Consider the following 23270-nt stretch of genomic DNA (forward strand, 5'->3'; position numbering starts at 1 on the left):
TTCCTCTGAACAGAGTATGAACACGAACAGGAAGTATAAGAAGTTTGTAATGAAGATTCAATGGCATAAACAAAGCAAACATGGCATTGTATGGAAATATACATAAGACAAAATGTGACATGAGTTTAAGCTTTCAAATATCCAAATTAGCAAGCACTCCATCCATATCACAATTGACGGGTTGGTTGTAATTAATGTTCATTCCATCTGTTGCAGATATGCATACACTTGTTCCATTTTTACCGTACACTTGGCGCTGTAAGGCTTAAAAGATAGTACAACGGCATTTCCCTGCTGTTGTGACGGTTAAAACGACTAAAAAAAGTGTATTCAAACTATAGCATACATACACGAGTTATTATAGATGGCTCAAATGAATGGGGCGTGTCTAATCCTAAGTGCATGAAATTTGCGAAATGTGGCTCGAAATTAGTTCGAGTTGAAAGCTAATTATTATGATGACCGACTTTACCGCGTACGAAGGGATTACAGTCAAATTTGCAGGAATGGTAACAGAGCTGAGTAGGCCTTAGGCAGCCTAAGCCCCAAGGTCGTTTGTTAAGCCAGGCCTTACTGACAGCTTAGATCAAGCTCTACGCTTCTATGCTTAACTGCACCATTTCCCCTTGTGTTGTTAATTTTTTATCAGAGCGCATGTTGTCAAGCCAATCATACAACTTTCCAGTCATCTTCATTTTGTCCACTTTCTCAAAAATTAACTTACTTCAGAGACTTTTCCAACAATGTTGTATTATTAACAGCTCTCATTACCAAGTAAGTTATGATGATAACAACTATTTTGAGTAATTACCAATATGGTCCAGCCGTCGATTTCACCAAACTCTTCCTATTAAACTTAAGATCAATCTTAGGACTTTAGGACGAGTCCCAACCCTGCACTGTAGCATTCAGACCTTTAGACGAATCCTAAGTTAGGACGAGTTACTCGTCACAACTCGAGATATGATTAATCCTAGCGTTTCGTGAAATCGGCTGCAGTGCCTTTAAAGATGCTATGTCAGATTTTTGGCCGATTTGTCCCACAAATTTTGATTTAAAATTAAATGGGTATTTTGATGGGGGTCTAGAAAGTTAGAAGTTTCATTTGAGCCATTGCTCGAAAAAGTCCGCCAATTATTAGTAGCAGTGAAATAAAGTGCTCAAAATTTGTTTTTGTCGGGATCCCGACAATATATCACGTGACAAATTCTTATGTGTTTATAAGAAACGTTTTGTTTTTTTGTCATGGTTCCTAACCATTAAAAGTAAAAGTTTTTTTTCTGTTAGAGCGGGTAATACTCTTTGAAATACCATTCACTCAAACAAAATCTATTTTTTAATGTTTGGGCAAAAAATCCGACATAGCATCTTTAAATGAGATTGCACATTATTAAACCCAGGTTATAAACACAAGCGTTCAATGAATGTCATGTCAACGGGTGCTTGTTTACCACGTGCTGCGGGGATGACACGAAACCAAGCGGCAGCGATCAACTTTGAACACGTCGACGGTAATCGTGTGCATTTCTAATGGTTCCTGCCTTTCCCGCAGGTTCCATGCACTCTAGGCCTTGGCCAAACGCTCCATCGAAAGGCTGACTCTTTCCAAATGCAATTAGTTTGTTGTTGGTATAGACAGAGAGACTTGAACTACTCTATTACTTAAAGTGGCGTGACATGGCATAAGACCCTGTGTTTACATTAGTGACGTGGTTTTCCCAATTAACAAGAAAACCCTCGAAACAATATTTGTTACGCCCGTGTGGATCCTATTGAACACATCCATCAAGTTGGTCATGCTTAACACTCCTTGGTGTGTTGAGTTTTCACACTAGAGCAATTTAGCAAGCGTTCCTTGCTAAAATTGTAGCGCGGTTGTAAAATTTTACAAAATGTACCCTGTGTGAAAGGACAACAATATTTTTCTTCTGTTCAACTTCACTTGCAAAATCTGTTCAAACATTGCTTAGGTGAATGACTTGGTTATAAGACTACATGTATATCGTTTATTCCCTTGGCTTTCCTCCTTTGATGTGCTTTTCACTCAAAGGTCATTTTATGACTTCTCTTTACTTCGATGAAATTCTGCTCATTCGGTGTTAAACTCATGAGACACATTGCGTCTTGACTTTGCGTATTTAAGAACCAGCTGTTGAAGTACAGTTGATGCGGTGGCAGAAGCATCAAGTGCCGACTTGACAAAAAGTCGATCAGTTGGTCACAAGTCTAGTCCATCATACTTCATACCCGACCGTATTAATAGTCTCTGGTTGAAGGAAGAACTTTGGCTCCTTGATTTGCTTCTTTTTTCATTTTGAAAAAGAAAGTGACCTCAAGAAAGTGAGCTGCACATTCGTCTAGGAAGTTGTCTCAAAACCTGTCACCGTTCGGGTCAAAATAGTGTGGCTCGATATCGACAACCCTTCGCAGGTAATGTTTAACATGTTGAATAATTGGCTTCAACTTGTCAAATCTCTTGTTAGTTGATGTTGATGGTAGGCTAAATTGAGACTATCACGATGATAGGTGAGGTTTTCTCAAACTGATGCATAATATGGGCTAAAATCCCCTCTTTTGTTACCAGTTGCTGGCTCAGACTGACCAATGGGTGACCTGGAACCCGGGACAATAATGACCCGGCCTGGTTGTGTATTTTAAGAAAAAAAAAACGTTTATCAAATTTCTATATCTGATTATGGTATACATATTTCAATCATTAAAGCCATTATACACTTTCGGTACAGAAAAGAAAAAGTTCACAGATTTACAAATAATTTACAAGGTTTACAAAAGGTGATGGTTAAAGACTTCTCTTGAAATATTTTCCATGAAATGCGTTACTTTTTGAGAAAACATCAAAACAATATCAATTCTCGATAGCGAGAATTACGGATTTATTTTAAACACATGTCATGACACAGCAAAACGCGCGGAAACAAGAGTGGGTTTTCCCGTTATTTTCTCCTGACTCCGATGACCGATTGAGCCTTAATTTTCACAGGTTTGTTATTTTATATATAAGTTGTGATACACTAAGTGTGGGACTTGGACAATACTGTTTACCGAAAGTGTATAATGGCTTTAAAAGCACATTATTTCGCTTGTCAAGTCCTGACGTGAAAAGTTGGCATGACCTTTCTTGTTATCGCAAGTATTCCCTCTAGACAGTCTGATGGGTTTTAATTTTTTTCAGGAATAGTGAAATTATCTCCAGGGAATAAAATTACAACGCAGCAACAAGCGAGGGATAGTTGTGAGCATCATGGGTTTGGGAGGAACGCGTTCGTTCGTATCCTCTGTTTTTTTTTTCAATTAATATCAATTACTAACATATTAACATTTGTAATCAAATAAAGTGGTCATGTTTTCAAGACGGGAAAACCAGGTGTCAGTGGTTTAGATTCTGTCAGAGACGTCATAAACGTTCATTTGCATGTTTGTGATTCTACCAAATCAAATCAAAACTAATTATTTTTTGAGAAGATTGTTCAGACAAATTTATACAAAAAAATAAATTTTCAGAGTAAGAAGTTGTGTATAATATGTTTGATCGTTAACAGGCCTGTAAGCTTCGTTGGGGCAAGGGCGCCAAGACATTTTCTGCTTGGTAAAGGGCACCCTATGAGGAAATTGTAAATTTCTTGAGGAGCATTTCAAAGGCACCAAGACAAAGACCAGGCACAGGGGCAGTCGCGATCTTTGCCTCTGTGAAGTATCAGGCCGGCACTATCTTGTCATGTCCCTTATACCTTTAAACAAAAGTGCACAGTGACCCCAGCTCAATTCGTGGGTGTAGTACGACTGAATACCGGCTTAAGACTTCGAATGTGACCAATAGCAACAAAATGTAAACCCTTTCCCACGAGACCCATCTACTGGCGGATTGTTAAGTGTGGGTTCTGTCTTGGTGCAATTTTGTAATATTCATTTGTATGTTGTAGAAAGAGAGATGGGAAGGGAGAAAGAAGAAATCCCCCACAGTCCCCTCAGGACCCCCCAAAACGGGACTAGATGAGATGGTTTTAGGAAATGGTCCGTAGTCGTTCCCTAAAGGTCGGACTGCTTTTGACTAACGGAATACTTCTTTAACAAAGCCATTTCCACAAATGTTGCGAATAAGTAAATGAGCTACTTAATAAAGTGTAAAATATATTCGGTATAATTTTACGAATTCATTGCGATTTGAAAATTTATAAACCCTCATGGGTTTAAAAAAAGTAAAAATGATTATCAATATTTTCACCTTCGAAAAATTGCATGATGTTATTTTTCTTTGAATGCAAACAGTTGCTTGTCTCTGAAAGGTCGTTTATGTCCCGTTATTGATCCCTTAAAACGAAGCAGTTCACACTAATAAGGCATCCACTAATAACAGCAAGTTATTAAAAAGAATTACTGTCAAATTGTAATGTAATACTCAACGTATAACTGTAATATTCACCTGTTTACACGTCAAATTATTAGCTCTTATTACGTCTGACGGCATTGACTATAAATTTCCCTGTAGGCCTGCATAAAGAATGGATCTATTGAATAACTTCTCCATTTTATTATCGTTATTTGAATCCCTCAAGGACATCTTACAGCCTGTTCAAGTTATTTTTCTTTGATAAATCAGCTTTTTGTGCTGGCACAAAGTTTCTCAAATAGATTCAGTAGACGTCAATGCAGCTTGCCTGGATGCATATTTTAGAAATGGCAAGGCCGTTCTCATTTTGGAAAGGGCACTTTCATTGGAAGAGCTAATAAAGTCAATTTGGGCGTTTTGAAGGGACACCAAGGCCATGACCAGGACAACAAAGGCCACGACCTCAGTGGTCTCTGTTATGTTCCAGGCCTGATGCAGTCTTTCAATAATTGTTTAGATTTTTTTTATGAAATAATAATTAGGGACAGTTTGAAGTCGAGACGAGTTCCAAAGTATTAAACCTTCCCACCCGATGCACAAAAGGAAGACAAAAAGGTACAATCAAGGGTCAAAAAGCGCAACGTGTTTCTCAAAGATAGACCATAAGTACTAAAGGGTCATCGCATGCACGATACCACAGTACCAGAGTACCAGAATGTTTAGAGAATGTTATCTTTATAGCAGAGGTGATCTTTGACCTAAGTTTGGTACCGATTATTTTGAGACAGTTTTAAAATGAAGTTAATGCGGTAACTCCAAATCGGTTCTCCACTCGTTGGTTAGAGATACATGGCTAACCGGTGACACTTTGACGTTTCCCTTTCGGAGCAATTTCACGTGTACTGCGTGTACTCTTTGAACCACTGGATGCAAATAAATGAGTCGAAGTTCTCGTTCGTTTTCTCCCCTACAAGAAACTCGGTCAAGCGAGTTCGTCTCAGTGCTTCATTTTTAAGAACAGTCTTTGAACTGAACCACTGTGTGAATGAATGATGTCTTCCTACTTTATTAATTCGTGGTGTAACTATTCCAGGCTCAATCAAGCACCTTGTACAGCCGTCAACCAGGATGACAATTACCGATCTAGTGGAACGTTCAAGGGAAATTATAAAGTGTTTTACGCTGCCACTTCGGCAGTTGTTACCATTTTTGCTTAATGATGGAGTAGTCCACATAAAGATAATGGGGTTCGAAATTGATGGGACCGCCCTGCAAATTGCCCGTCTACATTTCCCAATAATGAACCAATGAGTTATTAATTGTGCCCATGCTGTGTGATAATGCTTTGCTCTCAGCATTGAGGCAGCGTTGGTGATCTGGTGGCATGTGAACAAAGGAGTTAATTGAATTCTTCGTGTCGGAAACTTTACTATCGATGTATTTGGCCACGAATACAACTAGGTTTTTCGGTTTGCTTGATTGAACCATTGAACACCGACTCGTGTGAACGATTTAGCAGCGCGTTCGTACCTGCCCCAATAAATTACAGCCTTTCACAGCTGTACCGTTATTGTGCAGCACATCTCTTCATTGACCAAATCGCTGACCATTCACACTAACCATTATTTCTCACTGTGCGCCCGAAGGTTAATGTCAGACCTATCAAAGACGTGAAGCTAAACAGTATCTCGTCAAAATGACCGCTCTCTTTTGTGAACATCTCTCGGATTAAGGACCCCTGTAGCCACTATACACGCCGCTTGAAATAATTTAGCGAAACATAGCTAAGGTTTAATCGATAAACGTCTTGTTCTTCTTGTTCTCTCGTTGAGCGAAGTTCACGGAGTTATAACTTGAAACGTCAGGAAGTTCGTCTCTGTGTATACCCAGGGGCAGGGAAGCTGTACTTGTTCTAACCACACAACATTTCCCTTCACCCCCTTCCTAAACTATCTTCACTTATGATTACACAGCTGCTCATTCTTAAAGGGGTATGCAATCTGGAATGAATCTTCTGATCAGCAAACTCAATGTTTTTTAGAATGCATGAGTTGGGTTAAAATACCATGATACAAATCTGTTTTGGATGAGTGTTGGCTCTGAAAAGAGCTGGTGTGGTGTGGTGTGGTGACGTTTCAATCAGTAAACAGTGCTTGTCTTCAAGAGAGTTTACTTACTTTCTATTTTTTTAATTCTCTGTTATTTTCACGCAAAGCTTCAATCACTGCACAATTCATAATTATTTTGTCAGAGGTGCTGGTTAGTAATGTGTTTCGGCAGAAAACAGAGTCAGTGTTTAGGATAGTGTCTGCAAAAAAACATTAACTCGCGTGGAGAACCACTGTTGATAATCACACACAGATAAGGTTTTACCCGTCCTCTTCTGAATACATTCGGAGGAAACAGGTTGAAACGTCAAAGTTCTTAAACCACATTCATTTCAGAACCGCCACAACTTATTGAGCATTTACATCAAGCTTAAGTTTTCTTCTTTCTTTTTTTACACCATCCTACCAGTTAGGTTTCACTTCATACTTACAAACACATATATGCAATTCACTAATTTCTAAATCACGCAAGGCATTAGCCAATAAAACAAGAATTTGTACTGAACATATTTTTCCAATGATTCTGCCGTGTTTGCTTACAGTTTTTGCTGAAAGTGTGTCATTTATTTTAACGAACTTATCATGCCAGATGTCCTTTTAACATTCCTTCCGGTTGTTTGAGCAATCAGGCCCCACACTAACTGTTCCTAATCGGATCCAATGACTTCATATTTTGTTTGATAGAGCTCTAGAGTGTCCTAAACATTCCAGCTGCCAGTTATGACTACCCCTGATCTAGAACATGCCTTGATCTAGAACATGTTATTAACATGGTTTCTATTCACTGTCAATTTCGAGTAATTACCAATAATGTCCACTGCCTTTAAACCAACCTAAGTCATGTTCAACAGTACAACTAAACGGTTAAAAAAAAACTGTATCCAAATGTAGCTAAGTTTCCAAAAAATAATTTCTGATCATGACTTCAATTCTAGGCTTTTCCCGTAAAACGGTGTGTGTCGACTGTCGTGTGCGTGACGAAAGTAGTTAATTCCTTCATTGTATTCTTTTCACCAGTGTCCCATTGTTTGACAGACTTTACCTCGTCTTCGTTTTGGCAGACAGTTTTGGCAGACAGTTTATGGTATAATTTACGATAACCTTCATAAAACAATGCCACTCATGGTTTTAACTATTCATATCCCACCAAAATGTAAGCACATAAAATATATTTAGAAACCGTGGATTAGTTTAAAAGCGTCGTTAAATTTCTCTACCGAGAGAAAATATCTTGGTGCCCTTGCCCTTTCGAAAACGAAACAAACAGTCATGGCCTACACTTATTAATAATACACTTCCCCTTCTCCATCTCTCTAGGTCAACACATTTGTAGGTGCTTTCCACGATGCCGTGATTCTGTACGCCATGGCACTGAACGAGACCCTGGAAGCCAATGAGGACCCTCGAGACGGTAAAGCCTTGACTCATCGGATGTGGAACAGAACTTTTGAAGGTAACTTTGGAACATTCTCACATAAAAACGCAAACTAGACTTCAGGTTGGGTTTAACCTTGGTTCCTTCCGCCATGTGACCTATGACCCCTAGTTTATACTAGATTCAGAAAAGGGATCAAACCCGGATTTGGCCCGGCAGTGTGGATTAGCAGCTGCTAGTGTCACGCAAAAAAGCAGGATGAGAACCCGGTTCAATATCCAGTACACTCAGTTTAAAGGGTTAGCCCGTTGGTAATTACTGCAAAAACAAAGCCCATACAAATTTATTTGGTGCTTGTAGCTGTTGATAATATTCTTTTTGTTAACGTCTTTGCCAAAGTCGCAACACGAATTACTAGAGAAGATATATTTGTTGAACACAAACATCTTTGTCGAAACGAACCTGTTTCGACCCAGATTTTTAGGCAAGCCCAGTCCTCCAAAAACAGGCCCTGTAGCGCCCTCTACCGATAACTAATACAAAGCACAGGGTCGCCAATTACCTCTTTTACGTTCCCTTTCCATGCACGGCGCTCTGGAAAAAAATAACGGGTGTTCTTATTCAGAAATTCTCTAATCAAAGATAGGGCGCCAATTTCAATTAAACATTTCGGCGTTAAGATGGACGGCGATATCACAAGACGGAGTTACCACACACTGTTGCGTATTTCTTAGTCGTGTTTAATGAAGGTTAATAATTAAGGTCTACCTCCGGACATGGTGCAGACTCCACAGTTTTAAGTGGTAAAACATGAACTCATCAGCCTAATGTTACACAATTACAACCCATAGCATGCGTAGGTGAACATTGATCGATGATAACGGTTGTTTTGCATTGGTTGGCAGAATCTACAAGTACATGTACCTAATTTGCTTATTTTAAAACGATCGCTATCCGTGTAGTTAATTTAACAGGTTTAAACGGTGCGAGTGACTGACCTTTCGTCGTAAGGGGAAGTTCTGCCATTGAAAACAACTTTAATCCGGACGTCGGGTCTATCTGTGTTTTACTTTTAAAATAACACATAATTATAGTTGTTTCGAACAAATGCAACAAATAATGTTTCACTTCTTGACATTGGTATAATGTACGTAACCTATTGCGTGGATTTAACAGAGATAGGCTTGTTATGATGTGAAAAACGGTCGAAATTCACCGGGTTATCATCCCTAAAGACTCGTGTCAAACACAAAGATTAACAAAACCCTGACAAGCGGACCGCTGTCCGCACATACTAACATATTGTTGTAACATTTCCTTTGTCTAAAATCAACAACTCAAAGTATTTTATGTATTATTGTATCTCCACGTTACTTTCATGTAAACGCTTCCCCCGTTGTACTAACTGTTGGTTGGTACGTACAAAACGGTTGTACTCCCCCAACCCCCGTGTTATTGGCGTGTTCCTGAATTTGGAATAAAACAACCAGTCAATTTCACAACATATTCTTTGATCTATAAAATACAATTATTAGAGGTTGCGTTGAATATTTTATAACTTAAATTGTCTGTATATTTGTCCAGGTATAATGGGAAACGTGACAATCGACGCTAATGGTGACCGAGAGGCCGATTATTCGCTACTCGAAATGACCGATATCGAAAACGGTGTATTTACGGTAAGTATCGATTACTAAGTTATTTACTGTGCAGAGCCCCCTGATCTCCATTTGTATCAGTATCCTAGAGATCAGTCAATGCTTGTGTAGAGTGATTTGCGCCATCAGCAGAGGTGCAAACATATTTTACCAATCCCCGGTGCCACTATTAGGCATTTTGAGCATACTACACCGAAGAGTAGAAGTGCTTATATCACGCCTTGAAAGTGGTTGTAGATCTCACAACGCATGCAAGGCGCTGTGGAAGAGTGATGACCAACGCCACCAAGCGGTAATGGTTGTCCATTTACAAGTATTATCCGGTGACTGTACACTAAACGGACCGTGTAGTTGGTGTTGCGTGTGAATGCATTGGCGTTTGATTCCGATTGACCAACACACTGAATTAACTCACGTAATGCCCGTCACTGTTGCGATGAATGTACACCAATCAGCTACATAAACATTCAATATTTGATAAACATCGACAGCATTTGTAGTAGTTCTTATTGTTTCGTGTGTGGAAAAGCATGCATGCACAGGGGGTCTTAAAGCGAGCCAATTCTTGCAAGTTTTTGAAGCTGCTTCAAATGTGCTGACTTAGTGTGCAAAATTTTTTACGTAACTTATTGTGGAGCATTAGTCACCGTTTCAGAATAGCAACCTTCCCCAACGTAAGAACTTCAGTCTAACTGTCTCCTTGCAAATGTGGACACTCATTTAAAAACACAACTCCCTTGGAAGTACCCACATTCGGTCTCGAGACCTTGGGCCAATTTTATAGAGCTGCTTAAGCAAAACAAATTGCTTAAGCACGAAAATAGCTTGCTTATTTTACACATGTTACTGGCCAAAATTTCATGACATATACATTGCTTGTGACTGATATTAAGCTATTGTTCATTTAGCATAATAATTGAGTGGAGTCTTGGCCGGTAATCTGATTTTACTATAAAGCAGCTCTATGAAATTGGGCCGTGGTTACAGGAGTTATTTCTTTTCAAGATTATTATAACGCTTGGTTCATAAACAAATTCTCCCTCTCTGTCAACGAACTTGTCAGTCAGCCGTGAAATCGTTCTACACCCTGGTTATATCTGATTACATCACTGCGTCTGGTGAACATGTCGTTAACAATTAAATTCCTTTATCATTTTTCCATCAGTTTCAACCAAACCTTTCTTCCTTTTTTTGACAATTTTGTTGAATTGACACCGGATTAATAAAGGCTTTATTCGGGCGCCGACCTCTATTATTTCATCAATTTGAAGCATCTACGACCGTGAATGTAAAAGGTTTAAAGTGGAAATATCTTTTTAAAATTGGAAACTTAATTACCTTGGAAAAAAAACAATACTTTTGAATTAATTAAAATTTGCACGATTGTTATTTAATTAACCAAAATATGAACGGGTAGTTTAATGAAGAGGGGTTGGTTTTTTGGTGGTATATTAATTATGTTAACCCTGAAACTGGTGTGGTAAACTGAACCATTTTTGAAACTGAAACAAAATTCTCCTCAAAATACGAATATGACTTTTCTCGTTCAGTGTGCTATTCACACAAACTAAATGTTTGCATTATATAAGCGTGTTGTGTTGAATATCCCTCATGACTCGGTTTTTGTTAGACAAGTTTTCTAGAGAAGCAACCACTTCTTGGATTGTATCATCCAAGGGAACCATGCACGTGTTTTTTCCACCGTATTCTCCGCGTTTCAAAAACGGCTTAAAGCAAATACATGGTTACCCTTGTGGGTTCTGGTGCTTCCGACGTGACTGCATTTATCTTTTTTTCGGTCGTCCTTTGTGTATAAAATGAACATGGGGCCAGACTCATCCCAAGCTCGTCACGCGTTCGGTCACGGTTTCTCGAGCTCTGCCGAAGACGTTGTGTCATGACTTCGAGTTTGACTGGCGCTGTTAAGTAAACACTAAATTGCTTTGATGTATCCACGCGGGAAAACCCCCACGTACATCTTGTTTCCTGCCCGATTTCCTGCCGCATCGGCAAGATGTTTCCAGGGGCTTATGTTTCTCTATACCTTCCTCCCTCCATCTTGCTAGGAATGAGATCGAGTATAAAGGGCATGTGGTGTCCTATGTCGCAGCCGATCTAGTCGAATGCAAACAATCTTAGCTATTTGGTTCCTTTTTAGATACACGTAGCTAAAAAGTAAGGAAATGAACGATCCCCTCGCAATCACACCGGCACTATTTGTTTGTAGCAGTTTGTCCAAATGTAAACAAAGTCTACACCCAAACAAGTTGTGTCAATCTGTCTGCTTTCTTAAAGGTGGTCACGGATTGGGTTTTGTCATTGTAACGTGATTTATAAGCAAAACTATATTGAAAGTTAATGAAAGGTTCTTCTGAAAGTCTCAGTTGAATACAGTTTCTACTTGCTGGACAAAAATTCAGCAACAAAAAATGTCACGGTAATTACACACGAACATCCATCCATGTTTAGTGAGGTTACGGCGAGTACCAACCGTATTTCTTGACACAGCATTCTTAAAAGGGTACCAACCATTTAGAAATATGAGAAGTGATTCATGCATGAAATCGTTTCTAAGCTTCAAATGTTTGAGTGAAAAATAATCAACTTGTTGGGGAATCCTTTATCAAAATAGTTTTGATCAAAATAGCTGTAGTGCTTGTCATAACGTATGATAATTAATAAGTGGGAATAAATTAAACCATGGGCCATGCTTAAACATTGACTTAATGTTTGCGTCGACGCAAAAATGAACATGTCTAAAAAATTAATAGAGATATGCCAAAATAAAGGTATCGTGTGCATAATTTTACACGACGACCAAAATAGACTATCTGGACTGAAATATAGTGGTCGTTCCCAGGTCACTTTAAGGTGAGAGGCAGCAATTTGCTTCAGCAACCGACTGGGCTTAATTAAATCGTGTGACGTGATGGTTGGCGCGCTTTTGACGTCGTCTATGATGACAGCTATGCGAGGGTATACGGGTTTGCTGGTGACAGTTCAAGGCCATTGAAACATCTTAATAAACTCTCTCTCTTAGCTCTACAGCGTCTGAATTACGTGTAATTCAATAACAATATTTTTAATAAAGGTCCTAAACAGTTCTGTATTGTAAATGTTCTAACCATTTATTGTTTCTAAAAAATACAAAACCCAAGCGCCGAAACTAAGGTAGCATTGTAGGGGCACAATGGGTGCACCATTGTTAAAGGGAGACAGCTGAGTTTGTCTGTATGTAAATGAGAAACAATTGTGAAAACACATTGAAATTATTATCACTTTAATGTTTAGTCTGAAATAGATAGATGTTTCTCTGGTAATATAACCCACCCTAAACGAACACTCAGTTATTGCGGTGTTCAGATTAGATTTGGGGTTTAACAAAGAACAATTGACTAGAGCGGGCATGAACCAACGACCCTGGATTAACGTGCTGGCGCACTACCAACGGAGTTTAAATATCTAGTCCTTAGTTGGCGGTCTCCTTGATCGGTCATCTTTGGATGTTTAGATTTGCATCAGAGTCGAACATGTGGAAAAACTGTTTTGCCAAGAAGTACTATTAGTGTTCAGTCGTTAGTCCTTGTTCGTCGTCACATTTTCTCGTAAACTATTTCCATGGAATGAAGCACATGCCTCTGTCGCTATCTCGTGTCTGCTGTAGATGTTTTTGTGGTCTTGATTGTACATTGTGTCATCTTGGATTCTGGAGTTTGTCGATACAACCTAATTGATTCATGTTTATCTCATTACAAAAAATATAAGTTCACCCTTTATAGGCCAAAATCAACTCTTGGTAAAGGGGCCACACGAAGAAAATATTAAAGATGAGAATAACTCAGGGGAGCTAGAGGTATGATTTTATCTTCCTCTTAAAACAGTCAAGATGTAGGATGTATGAAAACTTTCACCAGGCAAGGAGTTCAAACGAGATGCAGTATGTGGAATAAAGCTGTTGGAATGGCTCTTTGTTCTACCTCAGCAAAGCAAGAGTGTGTGGATGAAAAGAAGCAGAAAGCCTGTTCACGCTCAAACATCCTGATTACAGGAGGAACCAGGTCAGACACACTGTTGACACATTTACCATGAAGATATATGTAGAAAAGGCAGAGGATGGCTACAGACCTACGGTGGGAACGAGGTTATAATGAACATGGGAATACGAAACGCAGGAAACTGAACATAGTGCTCATTGGCACAGAATACTCTCTGAATAAGACTCTTGTCAGTTAATATAATATTTATTGTTATACCATAATTTCACGATTTTGGGGGGTAAATTTTGGGCTAAGCTGTAGGCCTATGATAAACTAGCCTATATGTCTTCAGTTTGTTGTGGATGTCTTGTACAATCTCCGGCGACAGGGCATCTTATTCCAAAGCGGATTCAAATTATCACATTATTGGTAGAAATGGGACAACCAGCTGTCCACATTTTTCAAAACATGAGCTGTGTACATTAACTACGAATACAGATGACATCTATTAAACATTCAATGTTCAACACTTTGATGAAAAAAATACAAACATCGGAATCTGGAGAGTTTCCCCTCAAGTATAGCCGAAAAAGGAATTGTTAGTCTTGACTCAAGACCCATCCCTACACTCGGTCATCTATTTTAAAGGCATGTTTTGCTGCACAGGTTTTAAATTGATTGATGACAACGTTGTATTAGCCTGAGCCAAAATCAAGGTTTTAGTAAATCAATGAAAAGTTGAATATCCTTGCTGTGTTGTTTAAAGGAACACGTTGCCTTGGATCGGACGAGTTGGTCTAAAAAAAAGCGTTTGTAACCGTTTTTTATAAAATGCATATGGTTTGAGCGACTAACACGGTCGGCCATTTATGGGAGTCGAACATTTGACTCCCATAAATGGCCGAACATTTGACTCCCATAAATGGCCGACCGTGTTAGTCGACGAGGTAAAAGGAAAACCGTGCAAATTAGAGGCATGTTTGTGTGGATCATTGTATTCTACTTTTACATCTTTCTACCCACATGCATTTTATAAAAAACGGTTACAAACGCTTGTCAAAGACCAACTCGACCGATTCAAGGCAACGTGTTCCTTTAACAGTCATGCTTTGTACAGCAATCTTGTTCACCACCATGGTTTCTATAGTGGGGAACATCGCATGTATCCCTTTTCTCATGCCTAACGAAGCTTCTTTTCAAATATCTGGATATCGTTTTGCAAACTACTTGTTTTTTTAATAGACCCCATTTATTTAGTGATTATCCCGAATGGCATGCTATGTAAGGTTTAGGGTACAAGATAAAAGAAACATGTAAACGAGTCTGCTGTGGGGGTCATAACTATAGGTAGTTAAAATGTGTGACATGAAAAGGGTCCTCTTGACTCTATTGCGGTTGTCATCTTGGTTTCTTTTTTAACAACACCTACGACTGCATGACCACTGCACCCACTCGCCATTTTGCTCTGAATCTCCCCATCCAAGGTGAAATCCCCGTTGTTTACTCAATGGCCTTAGAAAAAAAAAACTTCCAAATCCATATGCAAGAACGTAGAATCGCTGATAAGAAGGGAAAATACCGTAAAACAATTTTTGCATCGGCGACGGTAATGGGTCTTACTTCATAGCGACAAATCGATGACTTCGTGTGGCCTTGCCGGTGAAGTGAATGTGAGACTTGGAATTCGTGCCGTCTGAGAATTTTTTTTCCCCTTTTTTGTTTAGTTGAATGCAATTTTTTTTTCCGCGTTTGTTGTGAGATCGGCCAATCAGGGAGTCTGCATTTCCTTTCAGGCAAGACAAGGCCACAGAGCTACAGTCTAATGAAACAAAGAACGACACACCAGAAAACCGGGTGCACAATTATAGAATCGGAACAGAAAATAGAGAAGATGTCTATATTATATTGATATGATTACTTTTTTGTATGTGGTTTAAATGGAAAGGTATTTGTATATTTGTTTCCGTTAATTCAATTAAAGTGATTCACTTTGGTTGAAGGTTTTCAGAAATTCCCATAGTTATATCCGGAAGATCGTGATCATGTCATTCAATCAAGAATGACATCGCTATATTATACTCTGCGTCGACTTTTTGTTCTTTCTTTCTAAAGCATCGTAGTATACATTCCTTAAACCATCTTAGCTCCCTGGGGAGTATAAACAGCCTGTGCGCAATATATACACTACTCGGTTAAAATAATCACAATCATCTCTGCCCTCACAGGTACCCATTTACCCCTGGGTGGAGAGAAGCAAGTTTAGTGAAGTGTCTTGCTCAGGGACACAAGTGTCACGACTGGGATTCGAACCCACACTCTGCTGAACAGAAGCACCAAAGCTTGAGTTCGGTGCTCTTATCCACTCGGCCACGACACCCCATATATATTTAGACCTCAAGGCATGGCCCGTGCTTATCCACCATCCATTCAAATACCAACTCAAGTGTCAAGATCATGCTCAGGCAATCAGTCAGTGCCTCTTTACTAAATGCATTCCAGACGGAAATTAAAGTTTTGTTAAAAAGAAGTGCAAGGGCCCTATACGCCCGCAGCGGCTCTGTGTTCAATATAGTGCGTGCATCACACCTTGTCATAATTGAACGTGATGGTAGGCGACAAGCTATGGTTGAACTGTCTTATCTGTAACGTTGTTTTAAGGTCAGTCACATGGATAACATCTTTTGAAGAGAACGTTAATTTTTCCCCCGATTTGCGGCTACATGCTCTGTTCGTGAAAAGAGCAGAAAATAGCTGTGAACGGAATTAATCGTACACGATTTGGTGTAAATACTATCTGAACCCTTAATCTCTTTGCTCATGTCTACAGTAAATGTATTTACCTCAGTTAATTCAGTATACACACAAAACATTTCCCGAGAATACAACCTAATGACAGTTACATTTGCAAACCAAAACATATCAATTATGTCTTGTTTATTTACGACACAATTTGGGATGCCCCCAAAATGAACCGGAATAAGTCACTGCCAAAATGCGTCTCTTCTATAACGTTAGGTGCGTCCATTTCCCTAATATTGACGAAATGTTTGCTGACAAAACCATTGACATAGTGACCACGAGGAAAATTTAAGAGCTGTTCTTTGCTGCAGTAGAGCGCCCTCTTGTGGATGCACCTGGCATTCCTAGTCGTGATATCAATACAGAGACATTGAATTCGAACCACACATACCTAAATTGGACATTCGTGCGTGCCTATTAATAAGACCGACAATATCCAGTGACCTTGACAATCAGTTTATATATGGCGCCCTCTCTTGATGATGCTTTTGCGAGGTATGTGCGGTCATGTAGAAATTATTTTTTTAAACAATTTGTCTCCATTTTTGTGTGTGTTACAGGTTGCAGGACATTACGATGGTGTAGCAAAAGTGTACCATCCTGTACCCGGTGTGACAATCGACTGGCCGGGAAAAACACCACCTAAAGATGTCCCTGATTGTGGCTTTAAGGATGAACTGTGCCCTGAAGACGAAGGCAATTGTAAGTTTAAGTTTAAAGGCATGGACACTATTGGTCATTACTCGAAATAATTGTCAGAATAAAAACTTACTTGGTATAACGAGCAATGGGGAGTTGGTGATAGTATAAAACATTGTGAGAAACGGCTCCCTCTGAAGTAACGTAGTTTTTGAGAAAGAGGTAATTTCTCACCCAAAATAATAAAAGACTTCAGCTGCAGCCGTTTTGTTATGTATCTGAAAGCATACAAAGTACCATGTACTTTTTCTGTCATTGTTCTTATGCAACTTCAATGACCAATTGAGCCCAAATTTATAGAGTTGTTATTTTATGCAAATGTTGGGAAACACCAAGTGGGAATACTGGTCTTTGACAATTACCAAATGTGTCCAATGCCTTTAAGACATACTGACAAAAAGAAATGTCATTAGAATAATTGTGTACGGAGGATTCTTTTCGAAAGGTAGACTGTTGATGCGATTTTCCTTAGCAGACTGAACATTTGTTTTGTGAAACTACCATCGAGGGATTTGGGTCTTATGACGGGTCATGATACTTTGCTTGAGGGGTACAATCGTTCCAGGTTAAATTGCTTTTGGTTCAAACTGTACTCCAATGGATATAAAGATGATGATTAAAGGGTCTATGTTTTTTTTGTAGGACAAAAAAACACAACGTCCACAGATTTACATTAAACTTCGTAGTTTGGAAATTATGATAGTAGAAAGCTTCCCTAAAAATATTACTTGCTGAGGTGCTGTAGTTTTTGAGAAATTAGTAGAACAATGTCATGAAAATAATTTCGTCTCAGTGATCATGAGACGAACATTATTTTAGAATGTAAAAACGTATTTTCATGACATTGTTTTAGTTATTTCTAAAAAAACTACAGCACCTCGTCAACTAATATTTCGAGGTACGCTTTCTACGACCATTATCTTCAAACGGTATAAGTTTAATGTAAATCTGTGGACATTGTGTTTTGTGTTTGTTACCCTTATTTCAAAGAGAATGGACTGCTTTGAGAAAAGGGTACCCGGTGCAATGTTTACCTTCAAACCCAATGGTTTTCTTGTTGAGAATCCAATAAGTCTTATCAGATTTCAATAATGGGATCATAAGGTTTTGTGAAAATTAACTGAGGAGATTTTTTTCTTCTTCTTCAACAGCTACTGTGATGATTATGATGATATCAATGGCCGTCGTGATCGTTATAGCTGCAGTAATAATCATCTACATAGTCAGGTACGTATTATCTCTGTCAATCAATTCAATAAGCTCCGCCCCCTTTAAATCCTTTGACCAATTAGAACCACGACAGCTACTCGTTAAAAAAGTCAGGTGCGTTGCATCTCATAGAGGCAGTTCCCCCCAACCCCCGTTTTGGTCATGTGGTTTCTGGCACCATTTTCAGTCAAAACGAAAAACCACCCAACGTGCTGTGTAGTCTTACACCTTGTTTTCCCACATGCGTTTTGGGGGTTATTCCGCAGCGCCCTCTCGTGACAGTATCTTTTTTTACAGCAATAATTATACTGACAATTAACCGGATTGGAGCAGCGGACCAAATACTCATAATGACCTAATGATATTTAAATTGAGTTGCCTGTATTATTGTTACTGATATTCCTTGAAAGTATCCCTTGCAGTTGTTTTGCCAATTCCTCAAGGGATGAAGGTATATCGTTATGCCTATCCTCAAAATATAAACTTAATTCAAAATTTCGAAACTTCGTCTTATATTGTTTTTAACTAGCGTCCATACATTTGTTTCACAAAGTTCATTACAACTTAATTAAAGTTGATGATTTTTGATATTTCTTTTAAAAGTCAAGTAGCTCTGAAAACCACTTGTTTTTCTTCCCAAAATGTTTGTGACTCATGACATACAACGTATTATTTATATAAAAAAAAATGAATTATTTAATAATTATTTAAATGGTAGGATAAAACATTCCATCGAAGGGCAATCCATCTTGAAGGTGCCCTCCTTCATCTTGAAAAGCCCCCTCCTCCATCTTGAAAAGCCCCTCCTCCATCTTGACCAGGCCCCGCCTCCTCATTTCAGACCACCTCATTGTCGATTCCCATTGGGTAGGTCCGACATGGGGGAACCAAATGTGACTTAGTGGAACGTGACTGAAATCCGAACGGCACTTTTTAACAGACTAAAAACATAATGTACTCCAGCCCGAGCATGAATTCCTCCTACATTTACGATTCGAGTTTTTAAAAGGTGTTGTTTGAGCTGTATTGACTGAACATACACATTGAATGCATGGGCGAAGCTGTTAATATCATCATTAAAGGCTTGGACACTATTGATAATACTTAAAATAATTGTTAGCATAAAAAAACTTACTTGGTAGTGAGCAATGTAGAGCTGTTGGTAGTATAAAACATTGTGAGAAACGGCTCCCTCTGAAGTAACGTGGTTTTTGAGAAAGAAGTTATTTCTCACTCAAACGTTAAACAAAATCAGACATGAAGCCTTCTATTAGGCATCTTAAAGCGCACAAACTTGTGCAACAAGGGTGTTTTTCTGTATTATTCTGCCAACAATTCGATGACCAATTGAATCAAAATGTTCAAAGATTTTTTATTTTATGCATACATTGGGATACACCAAGTGAGAATACTGGTCTTTGACAACTACCAAAGGTGTCCAGTGCCTTTAAGACGCCACAGATAAGTGACTTTTTAACCTCAGGACAAACATTGTCAGTGAGCAGTTAATTTCCTCACGGCGTGTGCATGGCACGCCGGTGTGTTTACATTCAAATAAAACGACCACTTCGCGCCATTGTTGTTCCTCATAAACATATGCTGCTAAACGTGACTTGCTCCGAGATTCGTTGGGAACACAATTTGTTGTACACCGACCACAAGTTAACGTCACGTTCGTCTCAGACATTTTTTTTGTTATCGTTTCGATTTGTGCTAAATGGGAGGTTTTCATTGGATACCTTTTTGTACGTAATTACTAAGTTGAAATACCTGTTTCTAGTTCCTATTAACATTCATTGCGATAGTATGAATGAGGCTGCATCATGATACCACTGGTTCTAAAAAGGTTTCTTCCTGACTAGTGTGAAAAAAATACAAATTACGCATAAAAAAAATGTTCTGTTTGATTTTATCAATGTTGTCATTGAAGACGCATTTATTTTAATTTAATGAAAGCGGACCACAGTGTCTCTGCTCATCACAACTAGAATAGGAAATTCGAAAAGGGGAATGACCCAATAATCTAAGCCGTTCTCAACCAACACACACATTGAAGTTGAACTTTACACCGCTCGCTAACTGGCTCGCTTAAAAATGATGGCAGGAAATTGACAGCGAGTGCAACACCATCGCGCTACATGTAGCAAGTTACACTCCCATGGGATCCCCTAGCGCCTCGCGGGAATAAGTGTTGATTGAGTTTTGTTTCCAGACCATAAGCCGCCCGTCTCCAAACTCATTGAAGCATGACGCTCATCAAACTAGGGACTCTGCTAACCATGACGAAAAGGCCTTCTTCAAGTTTAGTCCACTTGACTTCTTGGAGGCTTGGGCTTGATGATTGGTACGGGCGTTTCAATGTATACAGTGTCTACTCCCGTGGACCCAATCCGTGCTAAATAGAGATGATTCGAGCCTCTGCAGACGTTGACTGATAGGAGAACCACATGAAAAGTACACCGGTGTCAACTCTCGCATCTCAACTCAAAATGAGTGCATGCATTAGTGATGAACGTCTCTCAATTTTTGAAAAGAAGACAAAAACATAATACGGATTTGCGATCAGTTCTTGAAGATTCATCCGGCTCACACTGGCTCGGGCAGTAATTGTCTGATCGTATTAAGAAATAAATCCGTTTTCCCAGGCCGCCTAAAAGCACCAAGATTTCATTGAACATTTTACGTTTCCCTTGGGGGCTTTTGAAGAAAATGTGTCAAGTTAAAGATGGAAACTTGAGCCTGTGCAAAAGTCACTCTAACTGCAAAGGTCCTTTTAAATATAACGAGTCTTCATCTGACGTCATCTATCCTTTGTGCTAATTGTGTCGTTTAAATTCTACGCGAGCGGCATTCGTAATGCGATATAGCTATACGGTTGTTGACTGCGCTTTATGACGTGCACTGTCCACTAGTTTGGGCTGGAAAGGCAGAGCAAACAAAAATGTTGGCTGTGTCACGGCTACAGCTACTGCTACGGCTTTAAGTCCGCGTCGTCATGCGTCGAAACATATAGGACGCCCTCAGCAACATAGTTCCGTCTAGTTTTGGCGGGAAAGGCAGAGCAAACAAAACCGGTAAAACAAACAAAAACGTCATGAGCAACATAGTTGTCCACAAGTTGTGGTGGGAAAAGTCAGAGCAAAGGAAACCGTCCGGCTGTGTCCGAAAACGGCTACGGCTACGGCTATTCTTCGGCGTCACCATGCGTCGAAGCCTTGGGTGTCCTCAGCAACATCCTTAGAAACAGTCGTAGCCATATAGATGGAGACGCCAATTCAGATAGGCCCGTATGCACGCATTACTCCAAAACGGAAACGACATCACAATATTAACTGATTCAGAAATTAATGCAAGAATGTACTTTACAATTAATGTTTCGCATATGCTTTTAAAGTGAGTTGATGTACTTTTCTTGGGGCTCATCAATAATAATCTGCATTCTTTTCTGAACCACACTTGTACTTCAAGTTGAACATTTAACACCTGTTTCTGAGACGACGATAGATAAATGAGAGATACAGCTGGATATACCACTTGAGCAGACAGTAAATGCACTCTCGATTGTTACTAGTAAGCAATCAAAGGCTCTCGTTGAGCATCTGGGGAAAAGGTGTCAGCGGATATTCTTCCTGTATACTTCCTGTATTCTTCTTCATTGGTTAAGGGTGTTTACCGTGCTTTACCGCGTGAATCGGATTCGGGCTGTCGTGTGTACGTCGTAAAAGTCAATAACAGTTGCGTGCTTAATACTAGAAAGATACTGGTGAACTTATGTAATGGCACATTGGATTGGAAGCAATGGATCAACTTCAAAGTCTTAATTAAACACCGTATCCAGTTTCTTGCTTCCATTTATTTCTTAATGATAAATTTCGCGCATGGTGCTCTTAAACCATAACAAACTTTCTCAAGTCGCAATATTCAAACTCATTTTTTTCTCTCTCAAATATCATAGGTCATAGGCTGTCGTCATTAGCATAGCATGCCTGTGATGTAAGCCCTACCCATAATTATGCAAATGAAATTGACGTATGCATACTCGGCAACTGCCGTACAGTAAGCTGTAAACTAGGCAAACGCACAACTTGCTTTTGTGACACGCCACCATCGGCCAAAACTGACAGGCGAGACGTTCCCTAAGTTTGCGCAACCAGTATAGGGTTGAATGCCCAAGCACTATGTGCAGTTTATATAATCATTGAGTGGGTACTCCGTGTACAAACTACGGGGCCGCTTTCTCGTTTGATGTGCTTTGGAACTTGGGTTTGCAAACTAATTTTGAATCTGCACGCACAATGGTATATTCAAATCTGTAACAATAAAAACATTTCAAAAGATACTTCTCGTTTCGAGCTGCTATCGCTCAACACACGTTTAGTTCTGGCACCAACATCACGTAAATGCATTACACAGCTTAACGGGTATTTTCTATCCCGTTAATGAATGTACTGATGAATAACGGCACACGGTGATGTGCTTCTTGGAAGTACATTGCTTCTTGGAAGCACATTGCCATCATTTTAATCCTCATGAAAAAAAATCCATCATTTGGGGGTAATGGAGTATCGCTTTAAAAACAGGTTAGCATTCCTAAAAGCACATTCAACCTTCTGGGTTGAGATAACAAATTTGGTGATCACTACTAAAATAAATTATGTATCATTAAGTGAAGTATATTAGTGGTGCGTAAGTCGTACACGTGAATATTTATTTAGCTTTCACAGTCTGTGTTCATTATAGTTGTAATCATTATTAAAGTACACTCTGTCAAACTTGACCCGGATTTCAGGCGGTCTGACCCAGTTCTGGATCAGTCTGACCCGGAAACTAGATTTTAACCAGGATTCTACGTCAGTTTGACCCATTTCTTGATCATTTTGACACAGGTTTGAGGTCACATGCCTACGCATGCCTGATGGATTTATGCCAAGTGATGTTGGTTTTGATTACCGGTCTACGAGGAAGATTAGATAAGGCATGGCCAGGGGATGGATTTGCGGAGGACTTTGATGTGATTTAGGGTTAAAGTTTATAACACAATAACCTCGAACCCAATAATAACATCACCGTGTGCCGTTATTCATCAGTAACCCCTGG

At 39.3% G+C, this 23270-nt stretch overlaps 1 protein-coding gene across 1 annotated transcript in view; it reads left to right on the forward strand.

The window, feature by feature from the left end:
* Positions 1–23270, forward strand: part of LOC117287794 (atrial natriuretic peptide receptor 1-like) — a 98830-nt gene that overhangs the window by 14535 nt on the left and 61025 nt on the right. Inside the window, exons 2-5 of the mRNA XM_033768311.1 lie at positions 7774–7909; positions 9416–9510; positions 16826–16967; positions 18116–18191. Coding sequence (XP_033624202.1) covers positions 7774–7909; positions 9416–9510; positions 16826–16967; positions 18116–18191 — 449 coding nt within the window. The remainder of the gene's footprint in view (positions 1–7773; positions 7910–9415; positions 9511–16825; positions 16968–18115; positions 18192–23270) is intronic.

The sequence above is a fragment of the Asterias rubens genome, chromosome 3 (genome assembly GCF_902459465.1).
Source record: "Asterias rubens chromosome 3, eAstRub1.3, whole genome shotgun sequence".
Classification (NCBI taxonomy): domain Eukaryota; kingdom Metazoa; phylum Echinodermata; class Asteroidea; order Forcipulatida; family Asteriidae; genus Asterias; species Asterias rubens.